Consider the following 20,018-nt stretch of genomic DNA (forward strand, 5'->3'; position numbering starts at 1 on the left):
CTGTAACTGTAATTAAATATTGTGTCTACGTTTCACACTAATGTGGTCGTTATTTGTGTAGAAGTACAGTTCATTTTACAAAAACAAATCTATAATCCGGTTGTAGGAACCTAAAACATGTAAACTATAATTCTGATAGAGAATCTTAATCTTAATGTGTCATTTTAATATAAATAAACGACTGAATTATTTCAGTGGTATATTCGATTTAAAAGTCGCGTTTGTATTTTAGGAAGTTGTTTTGACAAGTCACCAAGACTTTTTAAGTACCTAAACGAATTGAGTATAAGTACTGAGAAGTCAGTCAAAATAGAGAAATTACAAGTTTAATTCTCCTACGTTTTTTGAAATATGAAATCCATTTTTACTCTACAGTGTAGAAAACATACTTAAATACAAAAAAAATGTGTCAGACCGTTTTATTGCGATGCTTAAGAGCGCATAGCAACGACACTACGTCATGCTGTTGCTAATTGCAGTCGTAAAAATGTTCTAACTGCACGTAACCCACAGACAGGCAAATAAAATAACCTGCAGTTCCATAAATAAACTTTTCCTTATTAAATATTTGTTATAAGTCACGGAAGATACATTTTATTGTACTAATCGAATTATATTGATGAAATAAATGTAAATAAAATGGTTTTATTACAATTTTATTTCCCTATCCTTGTGTCTAAAATCAAATCATTCAAGTTCAATTTTAACCCACTTCTCTATTTCCGAATGAGGTGAAATGTTGCATGCCTACGCAAGCACATACCTACTTAAATTGCGTGACAATATTATGAGGGCATGAAATTGGGATGATGGCCATAGGAGTTCCGCAATAAAAAGACACACCCGCATAGAGTCTTGACCCGCTTTTGCCGTTTTTACGAGTACAGGGCGAAAGAAAGCTAGCGACAATGTTTTTTCCTAAAATTATTATTACCTTAAATACTTTTTACCACAACTTAGTTTACATTTGTTATTATCATGATCGGGAAATTCTGTTATTTTGAATTCAGTTCTAGTTCAAACACGACAAACAATTTAATTAATTAATTACCTCTTCCAGAAAAAAAAATCCTGTTTGAATTTCTAATCGAGGTTTTTAACCAAATGCTTAAATTAATTAGTTAAACATTGTTTACTGAATAAGTCTTGTCTAGTATATAATTATAGTCATTAGTTTTAATGACGATCTAGACATAAGATACTTGTACTTAACGGGAAAATATTCCTTGAGTGTTTCGCTGTATGAAGCAAGTATAAATTTCAAGGACCTGTTCACACAAATATTATGAAGGCGAGTTTGTTAATTTGTTTGTATGTTTATTGTCTTATCATGCGAAACGGCTATACTAAGTTTGATTTAATTGGTATGGAGTTAACTAAATCAACACATCGCCCTGGGTTAACATATGACTGATTTTAGCAATCTTTTTACATAATTATATAATCGAACTCTATGCGGGCAAACCTGCGAGATAGACTAGAAGTTTGCATCTACTTTATATCAGACTAAACATTACATTAAACGCCATTTTATCTATCAATACCTACTCTGTTATACTTTAAAGTACCCTTAACCGTAGTTACAAGCAAAAGCAACATTTAATTAACACGATTAAACAACATACCTATACATGAGTCAAAGTCCGCTAATTGCTTATTTAACAAAACTAGTTTCCTTGTTTAGTGGTACATAGAACTAGCTAATTAATGACGTCAGATAGACCAAGATTAGTGAAGGAATCACCCTGCACCTTCTAAGATTTTTATCTCAACAATATGCAGTATTCCCAGTTGTCCGATTAGACCAATGTCGTTTGTTTGGATGACACGAATTGCTTTTTAGCAACGGCAATACAGCGGCATACGGCTTACAGAGAACGGAAAATTATAGAGCTCATAGACGCAGTTCCTGTCTTATACAGTTTTGTTATTAAGAAGATCTCATAGTAGCTTGAGCGCTTAACATAAGCTTAATTGCTTCATCGGTCTGTTTGGTTCCAAAAAAACATGCAAATTACTATGGTTACTAAATAGTGCTTTTTGATTGTCAAAATACAATTGCCAGCCCCCTTATCCACTCCTCAAGATTTCTTGCTCCCTGCGGGAGAAGAAACGGCACAAATTCCCACCTAACAATTTACTTCTTATTAAGGGATTTAAGTCTCGTTGTTTTTCTTTCTTCTTTTCTGGAACCTTCTGATGATACCAACATTTTGGTGAAGGATCCCAATTATAACAAACTAGCTGTTGCCCGCGACTTCGTCCGCGTGGTTAGAAGATATAAGTTAGGATTTATTGAACGGAAGCAATCGAAGATGAATAATTTTCCCTGTTTGTTCCAGAGATCAGCGCGTTCAAACAAACTAACTCTTCAGCTTTATATATTAGTATAGATAATGTCAGCCTTGTGTCCTAGTATGAACAAATCCCCAGAACCCTCAATACACTTTAAAAGGCTATATAATATCGCGATCTTCACTAGACTTTGACGTACACTTCACTGTCTTTGACGTACATAGAAACAATTGAAAAGTAATGAGCACCTACATAATACACAAGCAACATACATACATTCTAAATATTACCTACAATACTTGAAACATTGTAAGTTGACTTAATGCACTTTTTGCAGCTGTATTGTATGAAGATAATACAGTGCAGATTGCACTACTCACTTTGTATTCAGGGTTTCTTGTCATAATAATTAAAACGATATCAATTCCCTATATTATACTGAATGATTGAGTCTGCGTACGAAAGCCACTACCTCTTGCGTGATTTTATGACAAGTCTGATTTTAAAATTTGGACCCTTGTTATACTTATCACTAATTGCAAGAAAGCATAATGAATAAAAACTACGGTCCATTTGAAGTGCAGTTTGTTACGTCTTTTCATTTTAATGACTCACCATTCATCAATACCCATAGGCGGTAAAGTAAAAAAAAATAATAGCGCGTGAAAATGATAATTGCGAAAACAGATAAAACGAAGATATAAAACGTTCTGGTTTGTTTGTTTCCGAATTTACAATTTCCAATTTACGCACGGAACCGAAAAGCCGAACCGATCCAAACATTTTTCCATTCAGTAATAAACTTATAATTTTATTGTGTACGTGACGTTTTCAACTTATTCTAGAAGCTATCATACAATTATCAATGTTGTAATTGCATAACCTTATACACTGTTATCTTCAGTATATCAAAACATTATCACGATAAACACATATCTTAATTACTTGAAGATTTCTTGTGAAACGATAGGTGCAGTCGTCGTCTGTGGTCAGTCATATGATTTCTATACTTTATGAATTAATCAAGAGTTGAATTAGCATTCTGACCTCGCGATAGCGGCTGTAGATTAGAAGGATTGGTTTTAACAGTAGATAGCTTATTTATTTGATAGACTTAAGTTAATTAGTAGGATGTTTTGCTATTTCTGCAAAGTAATTTTAAAAACCCCTTGAGCCCTCGCTTGAGACATCGCTTAAGTAAATGCTGGACAATATGTACACATGAAAGGCAGGATTTTAGCCGGTCATGGCCCAAAGTATTCATCAGTTAAAAAGTCAAAATTCAAGTACCTACTACCGATAGTAATGATTACGGCCGTGGTCACAAATATACAAAGTTACAGCTACATCGATTAGCATTAGCCACTTAGTCACCTAACGCTACTAGTCATTGTGTACCTAACCTTTAAGATGTGACATGACACGGAATGTACGTCACAACACGTTCGCCTGAATGGACTTGTCAGTGCAAAGCGAGTAAAAGAAAAAGACAATTGCAAACGTGACCTTTATTCAGATCCGGAAAGGCGCAATTTCCTTATACATATTCCTAGCTGGTCATAGGATCCTCACATATTCAAGAATGGGTTTCTATACCAAGGGAACAATCTGTTTGAACATCATCGTAGATGCTAATGTTCCCATGGTTTAATGTTGTCAACCCTGATTAATTCCATATGAGTCTCCTTCATACCTCTTCATCCTTGTACCACCTTACGTACGAGCGGAGGATGTACATGGCCATCCAGGTAATCGGGATCATGAAGGGCAATCACCACAAAATTTCTAGATCATTGCCTCATTAATAGTCCGTAGAAGTTCTTTCCTTTCATCGGACCTGAAATTAAATATGAAAATAAATTATATTATAAAAACAGTTACGTCTTTTATAGTAACTATCGAGAGAATCATACATTATTAAATGATACAATGGTTTGCTCACGCGTATTTATCGGGATTACACGACTAGTTTCCCGATTCCATCCCAACCGGAGTCCTTAATTGCGAGTCCGGCATTGCGAGTCGAAGAAAGAAGCCGTTGCATCATTTAATAACAATTGAGAGTTTTTCAAAAACCTAACGCCGAAAACATGAAACCTCATAACATTCTGCATCGCTGTTATCAACTTGAGGACTAAACAACATGTTCAGTGCTACAGATAAACATGACTACAGCTTATCATGCAGTCGGTAACAAAATATCAATGCATTGATATTACGGTACTGAGAAGTATTATTTTTGATGCATAAAGGGATATAAACAAATCTTATCTGAACTACTGTTGAGAAAATGCTTATGAAAGTTAGATATCTCAATTTCGGGTTGTTAGTAAGGAAAGATGTGATATTTCAGCTTCCCTGTCCACAGAAAATACTCTTTAACAAACAAAAATCCTTTCCCAACTCGTTATGTACCAAAAGACACTGAAACACTTTTCTTAGATAAAATTTGCCTCTATCAATTGAGTGTTTCAATGTAGTCTACAAATAAATAATACTTCCAACCGTAACTATGATAACAAAATACACACAAGTCACAGGAAGCCATCAAAAATCAATAGGGATCATTGACACTCGATTTGTTCCGCTTACCCATCGCGGATATCTTAATAATTCTAAGCATGACTCTAACACGTTACTCATTCGTTCTTTGATCAAAATTAATGGAACCAATCGCTATTTTATACACCCACATTGTTAACATATCCACAATAGATTTTAACAAAACCAGACATTCCATCTCCCATGCATGCAATAAATTGAAACTTCCACGGACCATGTAGGTGTAAGTGACCACAAAAGCAAAGGCCAAACCCCAAATCTGTATGTAAATTTAACATGAATGAGATCACCACATTGTGTATGACCTTCGCATTTCAGTACATTATATGCTTAATCGTCTGCATTTAACGTAGGTACACAAATAATATCAAATCATTCCAAGGTCGAGACCAGTTCTGTTGCATGTTGAATAGATACCGCGTGCCTAATCGTTATGCCCTACATCGCCTGTGTATTTTTAAGCAAGAGAATAATTACAAATTATAATTATTTTCAGGAACGTAAAGAGATTATAACGTTAGAAAACTGGGGCACATAACTAAAGTGAAATGTTTGTCACATTAAGAAATCTTTCGTTTCGGATTATCCCGAAGAAATTCGCATGAGTCATCCAAAACGTCACTTTTTTGGCAGTTGCCGTTAGTTTTTAAAATTCTATCATTAAGTACTTGTAATCATAATTCTAATAATCGGTAATTAGTTCAATGGAATTCTAAATGGTCGTTAAAGTACTTGCAATTAGTCGATCTCGAAACTCGTCCAGGGTTTCATTAGCATAAGTGTTTAATAACGTCTTTGTTCATCAAAGTACCGTTCTAAAGGACCTAAACACACCTCATTACGTTAAAACAATGGTGTTTTTGTGAGAAAACAGGTTGGTCTTAACCGTACATTCTTAAGCATGTCATCATTTGAGAAAATAACATCGGAATTCTAATTTTGTAAGCCTTGTAGGTGTATTTTCGGATATCCGCGGGATCCGGCCCTCATTTTTTTTCTTCTATTCTTAAATCAATGTTGAATTCAGTTTATTGTGCGCTTCGCCCTTCATTCACTCCGATTCACTCGCAACACAATATCGAGATTTCATTACTTTGTTCTTTACTATTTAAATTCAGTATGTATGAAGTGGTTGTCTTACCAAAGACCTGAATGAATCTGGTTTAACGTCTGCCAACTGGCAGCACATACTCGATTACCATAAGGTCACCAGTTAACCTGTTCACCTACTTTCTTATAAATCTGCAGGTGTTTTATAGTGAAGTATCGTACGCGGCCGTACATACAAATATTTATCACCTAAAGCCCGTATTGATATAGATTAAAACATACATAATTTACTGTAGACCTTGTACCGATAGTATTTATCAGCACTTATTAACGAATGCAAAAGGTGAAATGCCTGAACACTTTAGGGGATAACAGAATTAAATTTAAAAATAAGTATTTACAGATCTTTAAGTAGAGTTGCTACGTATAAAAATACCAAAAAACAAATGGAAAAAATCTGGTTTTTGAGGAGAAACCCGCAAAATCTATTTATCCTAGTACTTATCTAATAATATAATCAGTATTTTATCAAGCCCCTCAAATGTTATCATAGAAAAAGTATAATAGCATAGTAATGTACAAAGCAAATACGTGATAAATTAGCCGTGAAAAGGTACGCGAAATGTTTTATCGATACCTATATGGAATACTAAAGTAAGCATTAAAGCATTATTATCATCAGTTCCTTGCATTATCGTTAGTTTATTTTACCGATACTGAGCATAAGTAAGGAATACTACAATGTATTTTACTGAGAAATTCTTTCAGGATTTCTCAGAGCGCGCAAATTTTTCTCTCTGCAAAAAAATCATGGATTAGATTTTTTGTGTTGCGTACTTAATTTTACTGTTTTCAAATGGAAATAATTGTAAGAAACCATCGGAATGGAATTGTCTCTTTCTTTTAAGAATAAATGTAAAAGAGACATAAATTTAAACTAATTACGCGGTATAAATGAAGTCCCCAGACTTAGCGACTTGCCTATATGCATATTATTATCGGATGGCCTATATTTGCAGAATAATCTATGCGCACAAACTCCCGGAAGTCGGCAGTCTGTAAATACTTCATCTTACCGGTGAAACTTCTAGCAATAGATGCTTATATCGTCCTATGAACTCCTCTATCTAATTCTATATTTAATGAGCTATTTTTAACCACCGTCAAAAGTGAAGGGTGTTGTAAATTTATCCTTTTACGTGTTTGTTTCTGTAGTCACAACATAGAGACGGACGGATTACGACCGAATTTTTATTTTTGAGGATTACAAAGTGATTCTTCGGATGTAAATAATCTTTAGTGATTAGTGTTAATTCAAATTACATCGAACAGACTTGCTTCTTGAGAAGCATTCGAACATGTTCGTTTCTCTCGTGTGTGTAAAGAAAAAAAGCAAAGCAAAGTTGATTCGAGTTCGGAATCCATTGTATTACACAAATATTTCTCACCGCGAGCGCTAACAACTTGAACAATTTTCGTTCTAACGGTTCCTCCAACAAAACTCGTATGAGTAGCTGAATATATTCGAAATCAGTGTGCATTCGATTCTCGTCTCTACCGGAGTGTAATACTTCTTAGAATCCCGAATGTGTGAGTCAACGCTGTGTATAATCTACGTTATCTGTTGTAAGATATTGTTGCAACAATAATCTCGCTGTTTGTGAGAATCGGGGTTTCTATTCAGTTAGCAATTATCTAATGACTGTGAATTATAGTGATAAAAGCAAATTCTCAAGTAAATATTGACATTCATTATCGAAAGTGTTTCCAGAGTATTTGTGTGTCATAAAATTAACAATGAGGTGAAAAGTCGTCCTAACGAATTCGGGACATTTGTTTTAATATTCATTATATAATGAGGCGCTCCGCGATCGGTCGCCGCCTTGCGCGCTTTCACTCGGTACGCTATTAATTACGTACACGATTGTGTTCAGTCGGTTATATTTACTCAACTGTTTCGACTGCTGAAAGATAAAGAAATAGCTAAAGTGGCGCGCTACACGACGCCCGTATCTTATCGCATCCACTCTATTGATCACTCGACACATATCGCGAACGGCTCGCCTTATACGGACGACCGTGCCACCTTTATTGTCCAATTTAACATATAGACGTGTACTGTTATAGGCGCGATGTTACCGGTGAAGTCATAATGTGCGTCGTTCAAAAATAGAAATACAGTGTTTACAGGAAAATAGTATCAATAACAAAGTGTTGCGGTTTGTAATTGAACGGAAATGGCAGCTAAATCGCCTACGATGAGTGTGAAGTCGCGGGAAATGATCGGAGTGGAACAGTTCAGTCAGCGGCGCGAAGTGTTCGGCAAGCACGACACGGTGTTCCTGCCGCCGGCGTCGCCCGTCAGCTACCGGGAGGCCGAGCCCATAGTCACGTCAAACCACGGTAAAACCACCGCCAACTTTAAACGTAACACACCCGGATACTCAAGCATGAGGGAGTCACGGAACGAAGAGCGACTCTTCGAGTTTCGGCCGAGGAAGTACTCTGATAATTTTACTTCAGAATTGAATCAAAGTGACGATGTGGAATACAGACATACGATGACTGAAAGAACGCGGCGCCTGTCAAAACTTCGCCGAGATTTTATGACGTCCAACATACACGAGCCAGGTAGTACCAGTCCTTTCAACCGCTCTGGGACCAGGGCCTCTATGCCGGCTAACAGTACCTCTCCTATTAAATATAAAATCGAGAGTCCTAATCTATACAAGTTCCCATTTGCTGAGCCTTATTCTACACCGACGCCGGTTCGAAGAGTTGTTGTTGACCTCGGCTCGTCAGAGGTAGATGGCGGCAAGGAGAATGAAGATCCGGAAAGAGTTAAACATCAGAGTTTGTCTGCCGAGACCACTCCAAAAATTGATCAACAAAAGTTATTCGAGGAGTTGGTGAAGAGATACTCTCCTCAGCGCAAGCCGATCGACTGGCAGTTACCCCCGACCAAGCCGAGAGTTGTCGCGTCCGTCCCCAAGTCTAGTTCTAGTGTGGCCGATAGTATCGATAGTGGAGATAAAAAGTTAAATGAAGAGAAACATGACAAAGTTGGTGATGATGACGTGTTTAACAAGAAGGAAAACGGTGAAGTGCCCGCGGCTATCAGTGATAAATCTAGTGACGAATCCAAGAACAACACCGAAGGGGCTGTGCAGAACGGACCGGAGTCGCTAGGTGCTGAGACAACAAGCGATGGTAAATTAAAAACCTCACAATCTGAATTAGACGAGAAACAGGATCAAGTGCCGGAGCTGTCGAATATTCAAAGACAGATTAGCAGGGAGACCCCTAAAAAGCCACCTTTAGACAAAATTGTAGATTTAAGTATACCAGCACTAATACAGAAGATGAATGTGGAAGGCGACGACCTGGAGAGTAGCAACAAAAAGTCCAAGAAAGTCAAGAGAAAACGTAGCTTCTTAGACAAGTTGCTAGGTCGCAAGAAAGATAAATAGTAGCGATATAAGTTATAACATTGATGTGATATTGAATATACTGCAACATGGTGCAGACCAGCCAAAGATTAATAGAAGACGTCATTTCTGTAATCTTTTTGATATGTAGATATTTTTCTTTACATTGCAAAGGAATAAACCGATAGATTTATTTATATCTAAAATAATTAAGGCCAGTCTTCCTCAGTTTTTTATCGTAATGCATTGGTTGGGTTATCACTAGCTGATAATACTAAGTGCCAAGTGACACGCCCTATCTGCCAAATTCAAAGTGTTTTATAACAAAATAATGTATTATGTGAATAGCTTGAAACTAATATGGAGACTATTAATCGAGGTGACTTGTATTATGCGACTAGCTATTATTATTATTGGCTGAATTAATTGCAATACTTCCTGTAAATTTTCCGTTAACGTGTCGTTCAGTTATCAATAGGTACAACTTAATGATGTCATTATCACATAAAACTATTAATAACTCGCTCTATATAAATGTTTTCATAATTCTAATATAAATAATGTACATAATTCCAGAATGAAGCTAGTGAGCCTTCGAACCAAATATTTTCTTAATAAATTTTCTGTTTATAAAAATGTTTTTATTTATTCGTGATAAAAATGTCCAGGTACTGTGTAAATAAAAACAATAGTATGTGTAACACAAATCTATATTTTGTCAACAAAAATATGATATAAGTTTAAATAGCAATAGTTGTATCACAGTGCTTTACTTATAGTAAATGGTATTATATACAAAAAACAAAAACAAATTATTTAAATAAATTAGGTTTGCATATATTTAACATATTACATAAACATTATGATATTCAGGGAAACAAATAAATAATATTGCATAGGAACTCATGTCAAGTAACATACGATCAAAAATAATATAATTATTATTGAAAATGAGGATTGTGAGAAGAATATTAAAATTGCCAAAATGCAATATTTGGTCATTAAAAGTATGTGAGCAAAATGTTAGCTTTTTAATGTTTCTGGGTGTTGATTCGAGAAAATGTTCATATCCTTAGACTCTGTAGAATCTACATTTAACATGCAAAATATAACTTAATTAATATTAAAAATGAGCAGTCATCGTAGTTAAGACTTTAAAGAAAATAAATAATTTTAAATTCTATTTTACGCTTTGCAACAATCAATTTAGGGGTTTGTTAAATATTAGGTGCAGTTTTACGCTTAGCAACTATCAACTTAGGATTATATTATATTATTATTATTCCATTGAAAAAGGCAATATTTTTGTGACTTAAACATCCATAAATCTATATAACATATGAAACAATAGGTGACCAAAACAAGAATAAATAAACTTCTAAAATCTCATAACAAACTCTGATATTTGGATTATTTTAATCAATAACCGCGGAAAGGATAAGCACCTAGTGCTTAAGAACCTTTCCAATTTCTCATTTTCGTTAATTAAAGTTTACTGAGTTAACGAAAGCATTTTAAAAAGAATTAAATTCATCCTATTTCAGAAATAGGTCATAATTTCAGTCTAGAATCAGGTCTAGACATAGCAACAATACAGTACACACAACAGACAGTGTAATTACATTGTTTTATTTGCATAACTGTAACGAATCCAATGACACCTTTTTATAAGAATTGGAAACAAGTGAATTGAGAACACTTGGATTGTTCACGTTGTATTTTAGGCACATGAAAGTGTAACAACATTAGAAAGACTAGGTTTATTGTTTTGTGACATTTTGTAATAATAAATGGGATTTGTGTATGTGTGTGTGTGTGTGTTGTTTGGCATACATAATACTGGTAGTCTGATAAAAATAAATAATTTAAATAATCTAAATTACAAAAAATTCAACTCTATGGATAATGAATATTTTATATATTGAATAGTAATTACGAGAACATCGCTTGTGCTATTTATATAGATGCATAAACTATTGTTGCCTAAATTAAGAACATCAATTTTGATAAATTATATTATGAATGAAATACGAATAAGGTGTATCAAGGTTATTGTTAAATACGAATCTATGAGGTCAACCTACGCAAATCAGCAAGCCATGCGAGCCGTCATATTTCTTTTTAACTACCTTTCCGCAATCGCATTTTCGTAATCCTAGTACAATGCTTAGCTGTGCTTGCATTTTTACATAAAAGTACGTCAAATACGTATAGTGTTTAATGTATATATGTAGTTACTTACTATTGACATACATACACACATTATGTAAGAATGATATATAAAATATCTTGTAAAATTTAAACACGACCGTTACACAATATATACAAGTATCAAACCTTATAAAATTTACTTCCCTTTCACTTATCGATTTTTTTGAACATATTGTAACTATGTTCACAATTTTGCTAACCCACATTTTACATTATCACTATATTTTTATACAACTGTCCACCGCCACTTAACATACATAACCATATACTTCAGGTATATACATATAATGATAATATAAATATAATTATACTAATAATACGAGTCTATAGACTCTGGATATCCGGTTGCTACTGTTGCTAGGCAACGGCATCTTTACATCAGAACATAAGGCGTTCTGATTTTTAAGAAAGAATATATTACAGTGAGATTTCAATGATATAACTTTAAGTTATCGTTTCCTGTGCATGTGTGTTTAGGTTACATTAAATTACAATATATAGTATACATACTAATTAGCTAACTATGAGTACAGGCTGTTGGTGAGAAAGTCAACAGATTAGGAACGCTGGTAATGCTAACCAGGGACCGGCCGGATACTCATTGAAAGGGTTTTTGAAGGGGTTTTTTTAAGCGCTTCAAGAAAAAACCCTATGACATATGTTACACCTTCGAACGGATTACTGGAACCCTGTTCCGAACAGGTTACCCTTTCACTACCCTGTAACACTGTAACAGGGTAACCCACTCAAACCTAAGACAATGTAATATGCACTCTTTATCATAGACATTAGTTTGAAAATAGTATAACCACGAGCGCACGTGACATCTTACCGACCAGCGGCGCCATTGTTGCATTTACCGAGCGACTTGTAAACATGGAATAAAAATCATTGTGGATATGACCTTACAGTTTAATTTTTCTTGTCGCACATTTCAAACGTTGTGATATATATTTTTCGTGTCTATACTTGTACACCAGGGTCGATAATTTTTAAAACCAAAAAAAAAATAGTAGGATGAAACCCATTAGAAAAGTAGGGGAATATTATAAAAATGAAAGGAAAAATAATTTACGGGCGATCTGAGGTCGGGAAGGGGGTGGGAGTGACGTTTGAAGAGTAAAAAACGGTTTTTCTCGATTTCCGGCAAAAGTAAAATTCGTATAAAAAAAAGTCAAATGGCAAAGTTGTAGGTAATAAAAAGATCTAAAACTTTTGTGTTTACATTTTTTTCACATAACCTCAAAATTTATGTGAAAGATCCAAAAAACCAAGATTGTGGTTTTTTATTTTTATCTTTTACAAAAATTTATTTTTGTAACGAAATTTGGTGAAAGCTTACTTTTTTGTGTCCCAAATACGCTGTAATTTATTTGATAAAAAATATTTATTTTTTCACCTTATTTTGAATTAATATAAAAAACACTCTAATTTTCAATCGAAAATTCACCCGTCAAATCTTCTCAGAAAATGCAAAAAATGAAAAAAACTTGATTTTTTTTTAAATTATTATAAATAATTTCATCAAAAAAATTTGATTTGAGGTTTTAGGCTAGGTATATAAAATTACGCTGCAACTAATAGGAGCGAAGATTTAATGGAAAATGCGGCAAATACGGGGAAAAATATCAATCTTCGAGGGCTTTCGTTCAAAAATTCCTAACTTATATCTTCTAACCACGCAGACGAAGTCGCGGGCAACAGCTAGTTACCTATATGAAGTTTCGCGCGTAGGTAGTTTGTCCGAGAGGCGCGAGTCGCGGCGCGACACGTCGGCGATAGAAGAAAATCAGCTGTAGTCTTAGTAAAGCAATGAGGGGCCGCTAGGGTGCAAGTATGCAGCTCAAGTTTAGTGGGTAATTCAGGGTAACACGAATAAAAGCCTTTCGTGAAGGTAACCACTTCAAAGGGTTAAGTTATTGAAGGGGTTAACCCCTTCACGTGGTTACCCTAATGAAGGTGTTAACCATTTCGCTGGGTTTCGAGGATGTAACTCGAACAAAAGGTAACACTGCGATATGAGTTACCCCGTGTACGGGTTACCCTGTCAAACGGCTTAACTCTAAAGTGGGGTTGTCCGGTCCCTGATGCTAACACAGCCGAGTTATTAACTAACTACTGAGGACTAATTACTGACACATTATAAGAGAATATGTTTGGAGTCTGCTATTAAACCATAGCTGTGTAGAGCAACGCAAATCTATTTGTTTTCCATTATATACTTATAGTAATAAGAAGTGGGGATTGGAGTTCTATTGATTAAGGGCCGATTTTTGAATCGCCAGATAACTTTTATTCGACGAATATGTTTGACGTCTTGACAGCTTTTGTACAGGATATATGTCAAACGGCCATATTTATTCCGCAGCTAAAAGTTAACTGATGATTGAAAAATCGACCCTAATAAGCGTCTGTTTCACAATCACTGATTAGCCGCTATCTGGCAGATAAATTGAAAAATTTGACAATCTTTGTATGAAAAAAACTGTCAAATAATTTAACGGGAACTTATGTGGCGGTGGTGAAACAGGGCCTAAGACATGTAAATACAATTTACTTTATGATAAGTAAATTGTAGGTAAGATTAGTAAGATTTAAAAATCATCATATGACAAAATAAAGGCTGAAATTGTATGCAAGTTTTTGATATCTGATAGGAATACATAACAATTTAAGTTAATCAATGGATTTAATCTAAAACCTTTATGAGGAAGAAGTTATATGATTGCCTGGTACCCAAAAGAATATCACACTAACATATTGCTATTCGAGACATTCGTTGTTTTACTTAATAGTAAATATATAAACATTGGCTAATTAGCAACAAAAATGTAAACATTCAATGTTCACGACAAAGTCAAAACACATTCTCTTAGTTTCATTAAGTAATTAAAATAAGAAGCAATATCACAAAGTTGCTACTAATATTCTATGTATGCTAAAAATGATCACATTATAACAATCCTAACTATCATATCATACACAAAGCATCGCAAGTTTACAACACTGGGCAAGCTAAACCCTCCTGCATGGTAGACATCTATACTAATATATAAAGCTGAAGAGTTTGTTTGAACGCGCTAATCTCAGGAACTACTGGTCTAAAATGAAAAAATATTTTTGTGTTGAATAGACCATTCATCGAGGAAGGCTTTAAAGATAAAAAGTTTTCAAGTATGCGAAGTGACTTGCGGTACCTCGTGTACAAACGGCTTTACTACTACACAGACATAGCTGACCTGAATCTAGGATGTACCAACTGACATGAATCTCTTTACATCTTTCAGGTAATGTTGCTCATATACCATGACAGGTATATAGCAACATTAAGGGTCAAACTCCACTCAAAAAGCAGCGGCCTTAAGAGCAAGGTGCCACAACAGCTATGACAGCTCCTGTGACTTGCGGCGCATCGCTACCTCTTCCTTGCGGTCAATTCACAATTTACTTTAATCCTCACATGAATAAGATTAGTTTCTTTTTCAAATACGCTCGTAAACACGCTGTCAGCCGTCGCTTTTTCAGAGTGAATTCAACCGAATTTGTTAGATTTTTGCTACCTATATTAAGTGTTATGGTTAAATACTCAAACAAAACATAATATTAAATAGACATTTCCCCATCCTCTTTAAATACTTGAGAAACTTCAGAAAGTGTATTGCTATGTGATTTTAGTCAGTAATTATAAATTGAAATATATTAATATTTAATGTGGTCAATGATGGGATCTTTACTTCCTGTGGAAACTTGGACTATGTATACCTATGAATTTAATCTTATCATAAATTCTTAATTTAATATTTACCATTAGGTATTTGTAAGTAAAGTTAGGGTCAGAAAATAGAGCTGCCACTACCGACAAGTGGAGAAATGCTCATTTAAAATTAAGTTTTGTTAGAGTAAACACAGCATAGTATAGATTCAGACAGCTCTGCCCTATATACTATCTACCTACTTTATATATACTATCTACCTACATAAAATTAAAATAGGCACCCTCAAGTCGTCTTGAAATCCGGATCTAGCGTCTGCACAGCCTTCTCCAATGCAAAGAGGTGATTGTCGTCCACATCTGGTGCGAGTTCCCGCATCGCAGCCGCGAGGTTGTATACATACTCCTTATTTGAACCACTCGGCCCGTGGCAGGATATCACTTGCTTTGCTAAATCTTCTATTGTTGCTGGACCTGGAAATTACAGGTAGGCTGGTAAGTATGTGATGTGATATTCTGGGGCTTGGAAAACTTTAAAAGCATGGGGCTTGTAGAACAAGCCCCATGCTCAAAGAGTCAATCATATGAGTATAGAGGTGTTTCCTAGGTATTGTTGAACTAGATACTAACTTTATTAATATTCCATAAAAATACAACATCAGGTCCCAAATTTAGGATATTTATTTTGAAATGCATATGAAATGAAATGAAATATTAAAGATAAATTACACAAACACAGGACAATTACTGTCATTATCAAACATTTGCTCTGCATGTGAATCAAACCCACAACAACCAGTATAGCAGTCACTTAAAATTTAGACCATCAGCCTAATTATCAGTATCTGATAACATCATTATTAGAATGAATATGTCCAAGACCAAGGTGATGTCGAACATCTCCAGCTCTTTCAATTCCATTAGTGTTGGCAATGAAGTCCTGGAGACTGTAGACAGCTATGTGTATCTTGGTCATATTCTATCTTTTAGCAAGGAGCACCAGCTTAAGGAGACGAGTGCAACTTGGATGGGCGGCGTTCGGGAAGCTGGACGACATAATGAAGTCACGCCAAATTCCGCAGTGCCTTAAAACTCATCTCTTTAACCAGTGCGTCCTGCCCACTATGACTTATGGTGCCGAGACATGGACGCTTACACATGAGGCTGTCCTTAAGATTAAAGTAGCACAGAGAGCCATGGAGCGCGCTATGCTAGGCATCAAACTCCAAGACCGAGTCCGTAATGTGGATATCCGAAAACGAACCAAAGTTCGAGACGTCGGTGACACAATAACAAGGCTGAAGTGGACCTGGGCAGGCCACTTGGCCAGACGAAGTGATAGCAGATGGACTAAGGCGGTGACAAAATGGTGGCCAAGACAAGGCAAAAAAAGCGTCGGTCGTCCGGGAGCAAGATGGGTCGATGACATTATAAAGGTCTCGGGTCGAGTCTGGATGAGGCTAGCACAGGACCGTAGAAATTGGCGCGAAAAAGGGGAGGCCTATGCCCAGCAGTGGGAGGATAAAGGCTGTGGATGATGATGATGATGATGATCATTATTATAATTTCTTTTAAAAAATTCTTCCCAATAAACTTATTCTTATTTTCTAATAAGTAAATGAAGAAATAAATCATGAATCAAATCCATATAATATGGTATTTGACAGATCAGTTTAAAAAAAAGATGATATGCATGTTTTTTTGACACTCCAAAAAAAAAGTGATAAACTGATAACTAACAAAATTACTAAAACATACATAAATATGGCAGTTAGTATCAATGACTCAGATCTTTACATATTAAGTCATCACATGATTTAAAACTTATGTAAGGCTAAATTGCACAAACATCCTCATAGACCATGAGTTATATAAGTATTAAGTTTCTTCAGGAATGGCTTTATGAAAATGTGCCTGAGAGAGAAGAGTGAATTATATAAAAAAAAATAAAGCACCCATGGGGCTGGCATAGTCACCTTGAGAGTACTGAAGCCTCTACAATAAATTAAAAAAAATAAAAATAAAAATCTACAGGAATTTTTTTGAAGGAAAGATACTAACATCCTCCATATTGAATGGCATTAACTAATGCACAGGGCATTTTGAGGTGGTTAGTTCAGCCAAAATTAAAAGGGATATAGACATTAAGTTTTATGCAGTACTACAAATCCTACTATCCCACTTATGTTATGAACATGAAAGTTTGTATCTATGAATGTATGGATATTTGTTCCTCTGTCACACAAAAACCACTGAATGGATTTAGACGAAACTTGGTAGACCAATGGTTTACAACCAGCATTGACAGTAGTTTTTATCCTGATTTTATGTTAATGTGGGATCATTTTGAGTGGGCTCGCAGGAAACGACTAGTACATAAATAAGCTTTATACCTGCATAAGAGTCATTATCCTCTGTCGCTACATACAAAGTTAGCTTAAATGGTTCATGGTTTGAATCTATTGGATAGAATGTGACAGTCTTCTTCGTGTAACCATTCTTTTCTCTATAGTCCAAATGTTTGGTAACTTGTTCAACATCTTCGGTCCTTATTTTGTATGCTACTCCAAACACTTTACTGTTGACATCATCACTTTGGACTAATGTTACAACTCGGCCAGGCTGAAATTAGAATGTTTAAAATGTACTATGTGGATTATGGGATTCTAATCAAAATGGGAGATGGAAAATAATTCAAATTCAAATTTCAAAATATTTATTTATTATAAAATTAATAAAAGTCTCTTATGTAAATTATTTGACTAAAGCCACTTATTTTCTATTAAAGAGATGAATAGTAACTATATTATATAAAATTAAACAAAATAAAGTACTTTGAACCTACATAGAACCTGTATGTATTTCATAAGTCCACCACTACTTTTTAAAATATATATTAATTTTAGTCATATTACTATGGAAAGTGACATATACACTTACTATAACCAAAGTTTGGAGTATTATTCTAAATTATAATAAAGGATTTGAATTACCTTTTCAGGGGTTCCACGATGATCTATACTGTGTTGATAAAACCTTCGGAAATAACCTTTAATATAACCCACGATCTTATACTCGTACTTAAAATCTACTTTCCACACCAAAGACCCGTATCCAAAAATCCACATTATGACTAAATTATTTATAACATACTCCACGTAATAATTTGAATTTGAATAATTATAGTCGGCTTTACAAGAATTTAAAACTATGTATGTTATTGTAAATGTGCACAGTACATAACTGTGGAGCTGTCAAGTGTCAAGAAAACAAAACAATGACATTGTAATCCAATGGACCGGTCCACCTACAGATCCAGCGAGAGGCAAAACCAGAGAGCAGATGGCGAAAGATATTTTTTTATTGAGAGAATATTTGTAATTTGATCATCATAAATGATGATGAATGTATGATGGTGGATGGTGAAACACGCTAGAGTTGTAGGTAGAGCTGGCCCATGCGGCTTTGGTCATTGCCTGTATGACACTGACTGAAACACTGACGATGACATCAGAAAGAAAATGACAAATTAAGTTTTTAATAAGACAATGAAAGTGTGTTTGCTACTAAGGTTATTGGTTTATGGTTATTTTCCCTATAATATCTAGTAGGGTAGTTCCGAGTGACTTAAAATAGGTAAGAATTAGTTTTCCATTTATTTCTTACCAGTAATCATAGGAGTAGGCAATTTCTTACGAAGCTCTGATGATAGTACTCATCAATAAAACGTTAGTAAGGAACCTACTAATGGAGCCACAAGCAGGTTGCCTATTGCAATCCTTTTCGTGGGTTTTTTTTATCTAACTACTAGCTGTTGCCCGCGACTTCGTCCACGTGGTTAGAATTTTCCCCATTTTCCATTGTATCTTCGCTCCTATTAGTCGCAGCGTGATGTTATATAGCCTATAGCCTTCCTCGATAAATGGTCTATTCAACACAAAAATAATTTTTCAAATCGAACCAGTGGTTCCCGAGATTAGCGCGTTCAAACAAACAAACAAACAAACAAACAAACTCTTCAGCTTTATATATTAGTATAGATATAGATATAGCATCAGAAATTTTGATATTTAAGAAGAATAAGAATAATTTCATACTGCAAATGAAGCAAAATGAAAGTAGCTCTAATGCTCATTTACTTAACACCTCCAAAAAAAAATCACAAAATTACTCCAAAGACATTATAATATACTCTAATAATGTCTTAGAATTACTCTAATATGAAACAGAACCTACGTGGACAATTGATCTTGTACCTCTTATTGTCATTATTGACAGAACTGCACAAAAAATGCGTTATCAAAATTAAACCAGTTTTAATTTCCTGTACAATATGATTTTCCTTAGTAATAGTAGTTTAAAATAAAACCAGATATGAAAGTGATATAAATTAATATACCTATAGAATCGAACGCACATATCAATGTCTATAGCTCAGAGACTGTGTAGCGAGATCGTGGAGCCAGTTTTTAATACGCCTCAAAACTTTAGCACATTTAACACATCTAAGAAGAACTACCACAGTCCCATTGTTTCGGCAAAACATCACAGATCAGGCTGCAGATCAATCGTTGCTCAAAAAAAGAAGGCGAGTAAACTCGCACCCCGTGATTCTGAAGGTAGTCGTATCCTCCTACAAAAATTAAAGTCAAAGGAAACGTTAAATAACAAACTTTTGATCGATGCCGCTGTCAATACATATATAACTGGGCCATTGAAGTGCGACACCGATTGTGTGACAAACGTCCGCAAACGTGACG

At 34.9% G+C, this 20,018-nt stretch overlaps 2 protein-coding genes across 2 annotated transcripts; one reads left to right on the top strand and one right to left on the bottom strand.

The window, feature by feature from the left end:
- Window positions 1–3,788: 3,788 nt before the first annotated feature.
- Window positions 3,789–18,763, bottom strand: LOC113499207 (putative glutathione-specific gamma-glutamylcyclotransferase 2). Its single transcript, XM_026879584.1, has 4 exons — window positions 18,252–18,763; window positions 17,652–17,880; window positions 15,543–15,732; window positions 3,789–4,132 (listed from the first exon to the last, which is right to left on the bottom strand). The coding sequence occupies exons 1-3, from the start codon at window positions 18,384–18,386 to the stop codon at window positions 15,545–15,547; spliced, it is 552 nt and encodes a 183-aa protein (XP_026735385.1). The 5' UTR covers window positions 18,387–18,763; the 3' UTR covers window positions 3,789–4,132; window positions 15,543–15,544.
- LOC113499206 (nucleolar protein dao-5-like) lies at window positions 7,672–9,971 on the top strand. The gene has a single exon (XM_026879583.1). It carries the CDS (start codon window positions 8,145–8,147, stop codon window positions 9,375–9,377), a length of 1,233 nt encoding a protein of 410 aa, XP_026735384.1. The 5' UTR covers window positions 7,672–8,144; the 3' UTR covers window positions 9,378–9,971.
- Window positions 18,764–20,018: the final 1,255 nt, after the last annotated feature.

Source organism: Trichoplusia ni, chromosome 12 (assembly GCF_003590095.1).
Source record: "Trichoplusia ni isolate ovarian cell line Hi5 chromosome 12, tn1, whole genome shotgun sequence".
NCBI lineage: Eukaryota > Metazoa > Arthropoda > Insecta > Lepidoptera > Noctuidae > Trichoplusia > Trichoplusia ni.

What these genes read in the sequence shown, in the direction of transcription:
- LOC113499207 (XM_026879584.1), bottom strand. Translation starts at nt 18,386, where the DNA reads ATGTGGATTTTTGGATACGGGTCTTTGGTGTGGAAAGTAGATTTTAAG. An exon ending in ATCGTGGAACCCCTGAAAAG is followed by an intron (nt 17,881 to 18,251) that starts GTAATTCAAATC and finishes TTCTAATTTCAG; the next exon opens with CCTGGCCGAGTTGTAACATT. An exon ending in GGATAATGACTCTTATGCAG is followed by an intron (nt 15,733 to 17,651) that starts GTATAAAGCTTA and finishes TGTAATTTCCAG; the next exon opens with GTCCAGCAACAATAGAAGAT.
- LOC113499206 (XM_026879583.1), top strand. Translation starts at nt 8,145, where the DNA reads ATGGCAGCTAAATCGCCTACGATGAGTGTGAAGTCGCGGGAAATGATC.